Source organism: Phocoena sinus, chromosome 6 (genome assembly GCF_008692025.1).
Source record: "Phocoena sinus isolate mPhoSin1 chromosome 6, mPhoSin1.pri, whole genome shotgun sequence".
In the NCBI taxonomy this organism is placed as follows: domain Eukaryota; kingdom Metazoa; phylum Chordata; class Mammalia; order Artiodactyla; family Phocoenidae; genus Phocoena; species Phocoena sinus.
Genome location: NC_045768.1, coordinates 70,462,269 through 70,475,399, shown reverse-complemented (window position 1 = coordinate 70,475,399; position 13,131 = coordinate 70,462,269). Strand labels below are relative to the sequence as shown.

Below are 13,131 nucleotides of genomic sequence, written 5' to 3'. Positions count from 1 at the left end.
GGCTGGATTTTCTTCACATACTTCACCCAAACAACATCACAACAGATTGAATGAAGCAGCAGCTGTGAGAATCCAGCTGTCTTCTATTAAGCCAGACAATAGAGACTTACAAAAATGTAAAGCAATGCCACTTTCTCACTAATTTGTTTTTTGGAAAATAGTTTTTTCTTACATATGTTAAGATGCAATGGGTTTATTATTACTTTTAAGTAAATATTTTTAAATATTTCTAGTTTTAATTTCTAACATGGTAAATATTGACAGATATAATCCACATAAATAAAAGCTCTTTGGAGTCCTCAATAGTTTTTAAGACACTAACGTAGTCACGAGACCAAAAAGTTTGAGGACCACTGAATTACGCATTTAATTCTAACACTGAGCAATAGATTACTATTATCATCCCTCCTTTACAGATGAGGAGACTGAAGCACAGAAGTTAGGCAACTTGCTTACTGCCACAGAGAGTAAGAGCTGAAACCCACGGAGTCTGAGCTCTTCACCTGTACCTTCTTACCTGTGTTCTTTCTAGAAATGAATAGAAAACAAGGGCTCAGCGGAACACATTAACTCTTTTGGGGACACCAGAACAGGATTTAGAATGTTCTGGTGACAATCTTCTGAATGGCACTTTAGAAACCCAAGTGAATAACAGCAACTTTTAGCTCTAGGTACCCCAAAGTACATTATATTAATTACTTCGAACAATGTAACATGAATATAACAAGTTGTAATAAATTACATGAACGTAATAATTATGATAATAAGTTATTACTGAGTACTTGCCTTGGGTCAGGCACTTGCCCAACAACTTAACATGGATTAAGCCATTTAACTCTCAAAACAACCCTAATAGGCGCTATTATCTCCTTTTTATAGATCAGGAAACCAAGGCAGAGAGAGGTTATGACACTTCACCAATGTCACGTTGCTAGTAAATGAGAGACTGGCTTTCATACCAGGGCAGTGAGGCTCCAGAGTCCACTCTCTCAAGCATTTCCTTATACCGCTTATCCTTGCCTAAAACAAACATCTCCAAAAGGCCGATATTCCAAATATTCTAACAGTGCTTCTCAAACCTTAGGATGAACCACAATCACCGGGAGGGACTGTTAAAACACACACCACTAGGCCTCCCTCCAGGGTTTCTGATCGAGTAGGTCTGGAGTGAGACTCCAGAATTTTCATTTCTCATCACTTGCAAGGCTGATGTTGTGGGTCCGTTGGCCACAGTTTGAGCATCACAGCTATACAATGCAGAGGATTCAAGAATTCAACTTAACAGGCCAATCTGCCATATAGTGAAATAAATGATAAGATGACCACCCATGATGTGAGGGCTCCCAGTCCTCTAGACCTTTGGTATTACCTGGTATGCAGGGATGCCATTTGAATAAGTAGGTCCCATTGGGATGTACTTTAAAAAATTATTCATTTTTTATCTGCAATTCAAATTTAACAAGGTATCTTGTATTATATTGTAAATCTGGCAACTTTACTCTTATGCTGCTTTTCGCTTATTCATCCTTTGATTCGGTATGGGTCTGAGAGGTACTTGTCAGTGATAATAGTGTTTGTTTTTCAATCAGCCACCTTTCTTGATTTCAAAAGGATAAGTATCAGGTGAAGAAAAATAAATGTGCCTACCATGCCCCAGAAAGGTCTTTGGTCAGAATATTTCCATTCTTGTGGATTTTGTATTGAAGATGTCCTGTACTTATTTTTGCTCATCAGTAACACTAAAATGTTCTTGACAAAGTGGGATTAATTAGGTTAAAAAGTTATTCATTCATCTATCCATTTATATACTACTACATATCCAATCATACTAGGCTGGACATGAGACCCCACAGTGAAAAAGATGGTTTCCTGAAATTAGCCAGTAACAAACAAATATGAAGCAAAGCTAGCTTCAGCCAAAAGGATACTATAATCATCTCAATTGTAATTTCCACCTCAATAATAAAAAAACACATAGATATGTTATTACCTCAGTAATCTGGGCAACCCGATTGGCTTCATCGTCTGTCATTTCCGAGAGGCATTTTGCTGCACTGATATACAGCTCTAGATCATTTCTCTGGTAAAGAAAAATCCAAAGCATCTCAAAATACAGTGTAAAATAACACGTATATTCTCAATGTTCTGACAAAATCATTAGATTTGCTTATCTCCACGAACAGCAGCTGATGAGATTTTAATTTTAACCAAGCCAAAACTTGTGACCAATTTTTATCATTTAAAAAACACCTTTCGGGCTTCCCTCGTGATGCAGTGGTTGAGAGTCTGCCTGCCGATGCAGGGGACACGGGTTCGTGCCCCGGTCCGGGAAGAGGGCCCGTGAGCCATGGCTGCTGAGCCTGCGCGTCTGGAGCCTGTGCTCCGCAACAGGAGAGGCCACAACAGTGAGAGGCTCACGTACCACAAAAATAAAATAAAATAAATAAATAAATAAAAAACATCTTTCTTGTTATTGCGTGTATTTTGTTTGACTGTACTATTTTCTTCTTATCAGAACCCATCATTCTGAATGGATTTTTAACTTCTTTGTACAACTACATTTCAGAAGTCTGTTGGGGGAGAGGCAAGGCTAGTATTAAGTCACTTGATGTAAATAGTGGGTCAGACAATACGCCCAAGGACTCCCCAGGTGTAAAGTATAAGGGTTTCTTTTTTTTTATTTTTAAAATTTATTTATTTATGCCTCCGTTGGGTCTTTCTTGCTGTGCCAGGGCTTTCTCTAGTTGCAGCGAGCAGGGGCTACTCTTCGTTGCAGTGGCTTCTCTTGCTGCGGAGCACGGGCTCTAGGCGTGTGGGCTTCAGTAGTTGTGGCTCATGGGCTCCAGAGTGCAGGCTCAGTGGTTGTGGCATAAGGGCTTAGTTGCTCCATGGCATGTGGGAGCTTCCTGGACCAGGGTTCGAACCCATGTTCCCTACACTGGCAGGTGGATTCTTAACCACTGTGCCACCAGGGAAGTCCAAGTGTAAGGATTTCTGAACGTGCTCATCTTCTACGGGCATTTGCTAAAAGGCCTAAGAGCAAACTTCCTGGTGCCGCACTGGTTAACCTGCTTCTGAGCGTGCTCAAAACTTTGGTTCTAAATATTCAACCTCAATTTAGATCTTGGAAGCAAACATTCTTAGTGAAGAATGTGGTTATTTCTTGCTAGCCTTCCCACCACATTCTTAAAACATATACCTCCCTGCTTTGCCAAAAGGCTTTAAAAAATCCCAAACATAAATTGTCAGGAATGTAAATATTTTTGTTCCTCACCCGAATCTTATTTGGCAGAAGGTCAAAAATTTTCCCAGTAGCTTTGCTGAGCAGGCTCCAGAGATGGTAGGCAGGGCTGGGCTGTTTCATGGCCTGGCTCAGACCCTGTAAGGCACTCGGGCATAACTCAGGTTTGGAGAGTGGGGAAGCTGCTTTAAAAACTGTCACCATCAAGCTTTCAACAAAACCCACGATCTGTTCATCAGAGACGTGTTTTATCCACGAAGGCACAGATAGCAGGAGGTATTTCTTGATATTCAGCTAAAAGCAAAACAGAAGAGGTCAGATGTAAACAGGCAAGTCTGGGTTTGTAATGCTCAAAACCTCTAGGTCATCACTGTGTTTGAAAGATAAAAGGTTCAGGTGAAACATAAAAAGTTCAGGTTGTTTCCTAGACCCTCATTTCCCCACAGCTTCATGGTCTAATGGACCACCGATGCATGTAATTTTAGCGGCTGCGGTGACTTCTGATCCAGGGTGACTCGTGTGGATATACGGTATCTGCCAATCCATCTGTGAACTACTCAGCTTAAACCTTGGATCTCTTCAGCAAGGGGAATAAAATGCTACTTCTAAAAGAACATGACAGTTGCTATTCAGTCTTAAAAGGTCACATTCTCTGGCAAGAAAAGCTCCTGAAGATGAAGGCTCAACTGCTGGAAATCAACTAAACAGAATATCTATTATTATTCATTTCTTCTTCTGAGGAAGAATAAAGAAATAATGAGGGGAACTGGCATTCTGGGGCCATCTCTGAGCAAAGAAGAACCAGCCAAGCGTGTGGAACTGACCATAGCATCTTAAGAGTTCAGGAGTGCTAAGAAGGGGCATAGTTAATGATAGCTGTGAGCCACAGACTTTGAGAAAGCAGGCTTCAAAAATTCTTAGAAACATTAAGTATGATACTAAAGGAGCAGCAAGTCTAAAAGAAGTGCTTTAAAAAATAAAATCTGACAAAAACCAGTATATTTCAAAAAAAGATCAATGTAGCTTCATGAGTTACAGAAGATTTCATGTTAAAAAACATGCCATTTCAGATCATTTTTTAAATGAGCAGGTACATAATTTAAAAAATGAATTTACAAACTTAATTTGTTAATTAACAAAGATAATAAGAAAGGTTCCCAATCAAGGACAAATGCAAAAAAAAAGAAATAGGACAGATCTAAAAGAGAAATGGAAGGATAACTAAAACCTAGAAAAATGTCTGAGATCAAAAAAACAGGCTGTTAGAATTATAGATGATTCAAAAGGAAGGAAGCATTAACAGAACAGTGTTCAAGACACAGGCTTTTGAGTCAGCCAGACTCTTCCATTTATTTGCTATGTAAACTTTGCTTAACCTCTATTTGCTTCAGTTCATCAACCTATAAAATGGGAATAAAATCTACTTCTCAAAAGTGAAATAAACCAGACACAAAAGATATAATACTGTACAATTCCATTCTAAAGAATTTCTAAAGTTTATATGAAATTTAAATTTATATGAAAGTTCTTTAAAGAAGGCAAAATTATAGAGACAAAAAGAACAGTAGTAGCCTGAGTCTGAGATTGGGAGTGGGGATTAACTGTAAGTAGGCACGATGGAACTTTTTGGAGTGATGGAAATATTATTGGTGATGGATGAAAATATATAAATGTACTAAGACTCATCAAATGATACACTTAAAATAGCCATATTTTATGGAATATAAATTATAACTCAAGAGAGCTGTAAAAAAAAAAAAATTGGCCTGTCAGGGTTGAAGAGAGATCAAATCTGATTTCTGAAAGTACTCATTGAGTGCTTACCAGTAGCAGGTACATAACCAGTGCTCATTAAGTGGTAGCTAAATGGGAGCTGTTTGGAGCAGACAGGTAATAACAGCTGATGGAAAGGACGCAGACCTCAGTAACACTGACCTTCAATTAAAAAGAATCAGGAGATGTAGGAAAGCTTAAAAAAAAAAAGACGTACAGAGTAGAGACTAAAGCCAAAAGACTGAGGAAATAATAAGAGGGTTTTGCACTATCCTCAAAGAATTAAAGCTTCCTAAAATAGAAGAATAACGAAGAGGAGATCATTTAGCTTATAATTAATTGGTAAACCTCTAAGGAATCATGGAATGTGGTTTTTTTGGGGGGTCCTACCTTGAAATGTACCCAAAATTATACATCTTTAAATAATCTCACCTTATTCTTCCTACCTACCCTTAGAAAGTAGGAAGGTGCCCTGGAAGGTGCTGGCCCCCTCTATCATAAATACCAGGCTAGATCACTTCTCCCTCAGCACTTTACTCAAGCTGAACACCATTGGCAGAGACGTTCTACTCTCTCCACATACACCTTCCCACTTACATTCCCTTGTGTCTCTAACTTGATGCCTAATGAAATCCTACCAAGCCTTCCAAGGCTCGCCTTAATTGCTGCCTTTCTGTGAAAGGGAGGGATCATTTATCCAGTGTGTGTGGATTTGCCTTTCTTTTAATACCTGCTGAAACGACTGCACATCATATAAACAAACTCAGGTTCCAATAACTGTACAACTTTCTACCTGTATGGTCTTGAGAAAGGAATTTTAATATCTCTGATCATCACTGTCCCTTTTTCTTGTACATGGTAGCTGAAAGCATGAATGGTGATGGCTATGGCAGAGTTCTGTGTCCCACAATTTTCCAATTTGCTGTCCAGCTATTGTCAAGTCCTCACTGTGAAATCCCATTTGTCCACTCTTGACTTTGAGAGCTCAACACAAATGAATGTTGATCTCCCCCAAAAGAACCATATCCTCCTGTTGCTCAACATCCTTAATTACTACATACACTCAGACCATGGATCAGTGGTGGCATCACCCATATTCCCAACAGTGCAGCGACATTCTGGGATGACTGAGCCTGGGTCACCATAATTTCAAGACACAGTTGCTGAATCTCTTCACCTGAAAGAGAAGAAAGGAAAAAAATATCTCTAATGTAGCTGCTTCTCTTAACTCATATTCAGTCTTCAATGTCTCAAATCAGACATCTAAATGTAAAAGAACTTGTGTGTGATGTCTAAAGGTAATGGAACTTCAGCAAACCATAAGGTATTTCAAGAGACGTTTTTAGTTACGAAACAAAAGAATGTACCCACTGTATCAGAGGCTTGAGTTTTGGAACTGGCAAGGATCTTGAAATAGCTCAGGAGAGTTCTCTTGTGATGTCTAGACAAACCTAAACACTCAAATACTATTAAAAATTTGAGAAAATTCTAGCTAAAAATCTCGTTTCTGTTTTTCTCTCCTCTCCATCTTACATTTAGCACATAGACAAATCTGGAAGGACTTAGAGATGTATCCACGTTCTCTAGTGACCCAGTCTTTTTAAGCCTGATCCCAGTCGGCAGATGCATCTTCCCAACCAGACCTTTTCTTCTTTTTACTAAGGATTTTTACTAAAACACCAACATCTTCAATATAGCACACAAAAGCAGGGGAGGGGCAGGGGAACATATTTTTCTGGAAACATAGTATGGTGAGATCTGGAAGCATAGTATGGTGAGATCATATCTTATATAGGATTAGGTTCAAATGAAAGCATTCAAATGAAAATTGTGTTCAGTCAAAATAATCTTTGATTATCCCTTAAACTGTACATAAAGTATAGTATACAAATCTTTTTGTATATCATATGTAAGTAAGCACCTACTGTAAAAGAGCACTCATGGCAAATACACACACATATACAATTTATAGCACTGTTAAAGTTGTTCTCCCTCTTTTTTTTTTTTTGGAGGTGGGGGGGCAAATACATGCATCTAAATTTGCCTATGCTAATACTCTAACTCCATACTAGAGGTTGCTGTGGACAAACTGAGATGTGCATTCCCTTTGCCTCTCACCACAAAGTACCTGTGGTAAACAGAATAATGGCCCCCAAAGATGCCTATATCTAATCCCTGGAACTTGTGAATATGTTCTCTTGTATGGCAGAGGAACTTTGCAGATGTGATTAAGGTTAAAGACCTTGAGATAAGGAGATTATCCTCGATTACTGAAATAGACCCATTAATCACATGAATCCTTAAATATGGAAAACCTTTCCTGTCTTCAGAGAACCAGAAAGATGACAGCATGAGAGGTCTTCAGCCCTCTGTTGTTTGCTTTGAAGATGGAGAAAGGGGGCCACAAGCCAAGGAGTATGGGCATCCTCTAGAAGCTGGAAAAGGAAGGGGAATGGATTCTCCCTGTCTTAGTCTGTTTGGACTGTTATAACAAAACACTACAGACTGGGTAGTTTATAAACAACAGGAATTTATTTCTCACAGTTCCAATGGCTGGAAGTCCAAGACCAGGGTGCCAACATGGTTGGGTTCTGGTGAAAGCCCTTTTCTAGGTTGCAGACTGCTGATTTCTTGCTGTGTCCTCACATTGTGGAAGGGACTGGGGAGCTCTGTGGGGCCTCTTTTATAAGGGCACTAATCCCATTCATGAGGGCTCCACCCTCATTACCTAATCACCCTCAAAGGCCCCACCCTCTAATACCATCACATTGAGGTTTAGGTTCTCAACATATGAATTTTCAGGGAACACAAACATTCAGGCCACATCACTCCCCTGGGCAACTAGGAAGGAATGCTGTTCTGCTGATATCTTCATCTTAGCCCAGTGAAAACCATGTTGGACTTCTGACCTACAGAACTATAAGATAATAAATTTGTGTTGTTTCAAGCCACTAAGTCTGTGGTAATTTGTTACAGCAGTAATAGCAAACTAATACAGCATCCCATAGGGCATTTCCTTGAAACCTGGAGTTCTGAAAATGCAGCCTGATAACCATCAAACCAGGCTTTCTGGGACCTGCACCACACGCCCAGCGACATGCACCATCTCAGTCGAGTATTGTTTTGATGAGTGTATCTGGTCTGTGTCTTCAAACCTCCTTCCCCTCCCCCTCAGCTATTTAGAAAGTGACTCAATGAAAGTAACCCAGCTGTCCCATCCAAGAAGACAAACCTCAAGTACCCAGACATCCATCCAGTCACTACCAATTGTGACACACAATTTTCTATTCAGGTCACATCCTAAAAGCAGAGTCTGAAGACCTAAAAACATGATATTTACCAAAGTTTAGCCTCATAAGTGGAGAGAGGAGTGCAGCCCAGTTCACAGGAGGATACTGGTAGCTTTCTCCAACAGTTGCTATGGGTTTCATCACAACTTTGAGAAGGGAAGGAGGCACAGATTCAGGACCTACAACAGAAAGGAAAAAAATAATAAAATACTTCAACAGCATCATGAAACTGGAACATGCCAACTTTCCCTCCTTTCTACTAGTTTCAAAGGATTTGGTATCACAGCTTCAATTGTGTTCAACCTTTCAATTCTCACTTGCTAGAAACTTTGCTCCCTCTGTTCTTCTCTCTCTTATTTGTCTCCAGTCTTTCCCTCTTGCCTGGATAGGAGTATTCCACATTGCTACTTAACTCTCTTCCATGTTCTCTTATGTCTTTTCATCGAGCTTCCTACAAAGAGTAACTTACTCTACATTATTGCCTTATTGCTCACTCACTCCTTACTCCACTTCTAGAAAAGGAGACAATCACTACCACTCAGGTCCATCTCCTTCTCAGGAGAATTGTTTACCTTCAGTCTCTGTGGCTCTAAATGGTACATTCTGTCCCATGTGATCCCTGCTTCTTCTTCTCCTCAGCCTGTACCATGGCTGACTGCTCCACAGGTGAGCACCGGATATAACAGCTAATCCATAGGTTAACCAGTTATCTGTGACATAGCACCATGTTCTTTTCTTTTTATTTTTTATTTTTCAGGTGGGAGGTAATTTGAAATTGAAAAAAATGAGACACTCTAGCAGTTCTAAGTGCAGCCATAAGGTGAAGCCAGGGTTGGAGTAGCCATTGAGGGCCATATAGAAGTGAAGTTACAAGGAGGTCAGAAATGATGTATGAAAAAGTAGCAGACCAAGAAGGAGAAGTAACTGCAGCAGCAGGATCAACATAAGCAGCAGAAGGGAAATCAGCATTAGCAGAAAGAGAAGCAGAATCAGCAAAAGGAAAAGCATCAGCAGGAAAAGGAAAAGCAGGGGTGGAATCAGCAGATAAAGCAGCAGCAGCAGACACTGAAACAGGGGAAAGCAGAGATGGGGGCAGAGTCAGCAAAAGGAAAAAACAGCTGCAGAAAGGAAAAGCACGGGAGAAGGAGAAGCACAGGAAAAAGGAGAAGCACAGGAAAAAAGGAGAAGCAGAAGCAGAAAAAGCAGCTGACCTGGAGACCCTGAAAAGTGCAGAAGCAGAAGTAGGGGCAGAGTCAGCAAAAGAAAAAAGAGCTGCAGAAATAAGAAGCATGGAAAAAGGAAAAGCACAGGAGAAAGGAGAAGCAGAGTCAGAAAAAGCAGTAGAAAAGTAGAAGTATCAGCAGATGCTGAAAACAGGGAAGGAGAAGTAAGTGGAGAGTCAGCAAAAGGAAAAACAGCTGTAGAAAGGAGAAGCACAGGAAGAGGAGAAGCAGAGGCAGAAAAAGCAGCAGAATCTGCAGACCCTGAAAAGTGGGGAAGGAGGAGCGGGGGCAGGGTCTGCAAAAGGAAAAACAGCCACAGAAAGGAGAAGCAGAGGCAGAAAAAGTAACAGAATCAGCAGACTCTGAAAAAGGGAGAAGCAGAGGGAGGTCAGAGTCAGCAAAAGGAAAAACAGCTACAAAAAGGAGGAGCATAGGAAAACGGAGAAGCACATGCAGAGTCAGCAAGAAAAGTAGAACAATTAGTAGAAGTTGAAAAACAGGGAGAAGCAGAACCAGAAGCAGAGTCAATAAAAGGTCAAACAGTCAAGAAAGGAGAAGCACAGGGAAAGGGAAAAGGAGAAACATATAAAAATGGGCAAAGAGTTTGAAGACATTTTCCCAAAGATGGTACACAAATGGCAACAAAGATATGAAAAGATGTTCAACATTACTAATCATCAGAGAAATGCAAATCAAAACCACAATAAGATATCACCTCATGGCCATTAGGATGGCTACTATTTTTTAAAAAAAATGTGTTGGTGAGGATGTAGAGAAATTGGAACCCTTGTGAACTTCTGGTGGGATTATAAAATAGAACTGTTATGGAAAACAGTATGATGGGTCCTCAAAAAAATTAAAAATAGGCCTACCTTATGACCTAGCAATCCCACTTCCAAAAGAACTGAAAGTAGAGTTTTGATGAGATATTTGCATGCCCAAGTTTGTAGCAGTACTATTTTATTTTTTGACAGTAAAACAGTTTATTTTTTTTGTTTCGTTTTCAAAATTATATAATAATTTATTCACATAGTTCAAAAAGCAGAAAAATCATTCTTATTTTTTAGGCAAATAAAGCATATTATAACTCTCTGTTCTACTACACCTTATTTTTCTCACTTATTGATGTGTCTTAGAGTCCTTCCCTATTAGTACCTTTTTTTTTTTATACAGCAGGTTATTATTAGTCATCAGTTTAATACACATCAGTGTATACATGTCAATCCCAATCGCCTAATTCATCCCCCCACCCCCCAACCACTTTCCCCCCTTGGTGTCCATATATTTGTTCTCTACATCTGTGTTTCAATTTCTGCCCTGCAAACTGGTTCATCTGTACCATTTTTCTAAGTTCCACATATATGCGTTAATATATGATATTTGTTTTTCTCTTTCTGACTTACTTTACTCCGTATGACAGTCTCTAGATCCATCCATGTCTCAACAAATGACCCACTTTTGTTCCTTTTTATGGCTGAGTAATATTCCATTGTATGTATGTACCACAACTTCTTTATCCATTCATCTGTCGATGGGCATTTAGGTTGCTTCCATGACCTGGCTATTGTAAACAGTGCTGCAGTGAACATTGGGGTGCATGTGTCTTTTTGAATTATGGTTTTCTCTGGGTATATGCCCAGTAGTGGGATTCCTGGGCCATATGGTAATTCTATTTTTAGTTTTTTAAGGAACCTCCATACTGTTCTCTATAGTGGCTGTTATCAGATTCCATTCCCACCAACGGTGTAAGAGGGTTCCCTTTTCTCCACACCCTCTCCAGCATTTGTTGTTTGTAGATTTTCTGATGAAGCCCATTCTAACTGGTGTGAGGTGATACCTCATTGTAGTTTTGATTTGCATTTCTCTAATAATGAGAGATGTTGAGCAGCTTTTCATGTGCTTCTTGGCCATCTGTATGTCTTCTTTGGAGAAATGGCTATTTAGGTCTTCTGCTCTTTTTTGGACTGGGTTGTTTGTTCTTTTAATATTGAGCAGCATGAGCTGTTTATATATTTTGGAGATTAATCCTTTGTCCGTTGATTTGTTTGCAAATATTTTCTCCCATTCTGAGGGTTGTCTTTTGGTCTTGTTTACGGTTTCCTTTGCTGTACAAAAGCTTTTAAGTTCCATTAGGTCCCATTTGTTTATTTTTGTTTTTATTTCCATTACTCTAGGAGGTGAAACAAAAAAGATCTTGCTGTGATTTATGTCAAAGAGTGTTCTTCCTATGTTTTCCTCTAAGAGTTTTATAGTGTCCGGTCTTACATTTAGGTCTCGAATCTATTTTGAGTTTATTTTGTGTATGGTGTTAGGGAGTGTTCTAATTTCATTCTTTTACATGTAGCTGTCCAGTTTTCCCAGCACCACTTATTGAAGAGACTGTCTTTTCTCCATTGTATATCCTTGCCTCCTTTATCATAGATTAGTTGACCATAGGTACGTGGGTTTACCTCTGGGCTTTCTATCCTGTTCCATTAATCCATGTTTCTGTTTCTGTGCCAGTACCATATTGTCTTGATTACTGTAGCTTTGTAGTATAGTCTGAAGTCAGGGAGTCTGATTCCTCCAGCTCCGTTTTTTTCCCTCAAGACTGCTTTGACTATTCGGGGTCTTTTGTGTCTCCATGAAAATTTTAAGATTTTTTGTTATAGTTCCGTAAAAAATGCCATTGGTAATTTGATAGGGATTGCATTGAATCTGTAGATCGCTTTGGGTAGTATAGTTGTTTTCACAATATTGACTCTTCCCATCCAAGAACATGGTATATCTCTCCATCTGTTGGTACCATCTTTAATTTCTTTCATCAGTGTCATAGTTTTCTGCATACGGGTCTTTTGTCTCCCTAGGTAGGATTATTCCTAGGTATTTTATTCTTTTTGTTGCAGTGGTAAATGGGAGTGTTTCCTTAATTTCTCTTTCAGATTTTTCATCATTAGTGTATAGAACGCCAGAGATTTCTGTGCATTAATTTTTTATCCTGCAACTTTACCAAATTCACTGATTAGCTCTAGTAGTTTTCTGGTGGCATCTTTAGGATTCTCTATGTATAGTATCATGTCATCTGCAAACAGTGACAGTTTTACTTCTTCTTTTCCAATCTGTGTTCCTTTTATTTCTTTTTCTTCTCTGATTGCCAAGGCTAGGACTTCCAAAACTATGTTGAATTATAGCAGTGAGAGTGGACACCCTTGTCTTGTTCCTGATCTTAGAGGAAATGCTTTCAGTTTTTCACCATTAAGAATGATGTTTGCTGTGCGTTTGTCATATATGGCCCTTATTATGTTGAGGTAGGTTCCCTCTATGCCCACTTTCTGGAGAGTTTTTATCATAAATGGGTTTTGAATTTTGTCAAAAGCTTTTTCTGCATCTATTGAGATGATCATATGGTTTTTATTCTTCCATTTGTTAATATGGTGTATCACATTGATTGATTTGCATATATTGAAGAATCCTTGCATCCCTGGGATAAATCCCACTTGATCATGGTGTATGATCCTTTTAATGTGCTGCTGCATTGTGTTTCCTAGTATTTTGTTGAGTATTTTTGCATCTATATTCATCAGTGATATTGGTCTGTAATTTTCTTTTTTTGTAGTATCTTTGT

General features: G+C 39.2%; 1 protein-coding gene across 8 annotated transcripts in view; it reads right to left on the bottom strand.

The window, feature by feature from the left end:
• FOCAD (focadhesin) overlaps positions 1-13,131 on the bottom strand; it is a 314,089-nt gene that overhangs the window by 12,796 nt on the left and 288,162 nt on the right. For all 8 annotated transcript variants that reach the window (XR_004350331.1, XM_032634650.1, XM_032634653.1 and 5 more), the window contains 4 exons: positions 8,355-8,483; positions 6,076-6,191; positions 3,275-3,535; positions 1,991-2,080 (listed from right to left, as the gene is read on the bottom strand). Coding sequence is in view for 7 of the 8 variants with exons in the window: in XM_032634650.1 (XP_032490541.1) it covers positions 1,991-2,080; positions 3,275-3,535; positions 6,076-6,191; positions 8,355-8,483 (596 nt within the window). In the remaining variant the exon portion in view is untranslated. The remainder of the gene's footprint in view (positions 1-1,990; positions 2,081-3,274; positions 3,536-6,075; positions 6,192-8,354; positions 8,484-13,131) is intronic.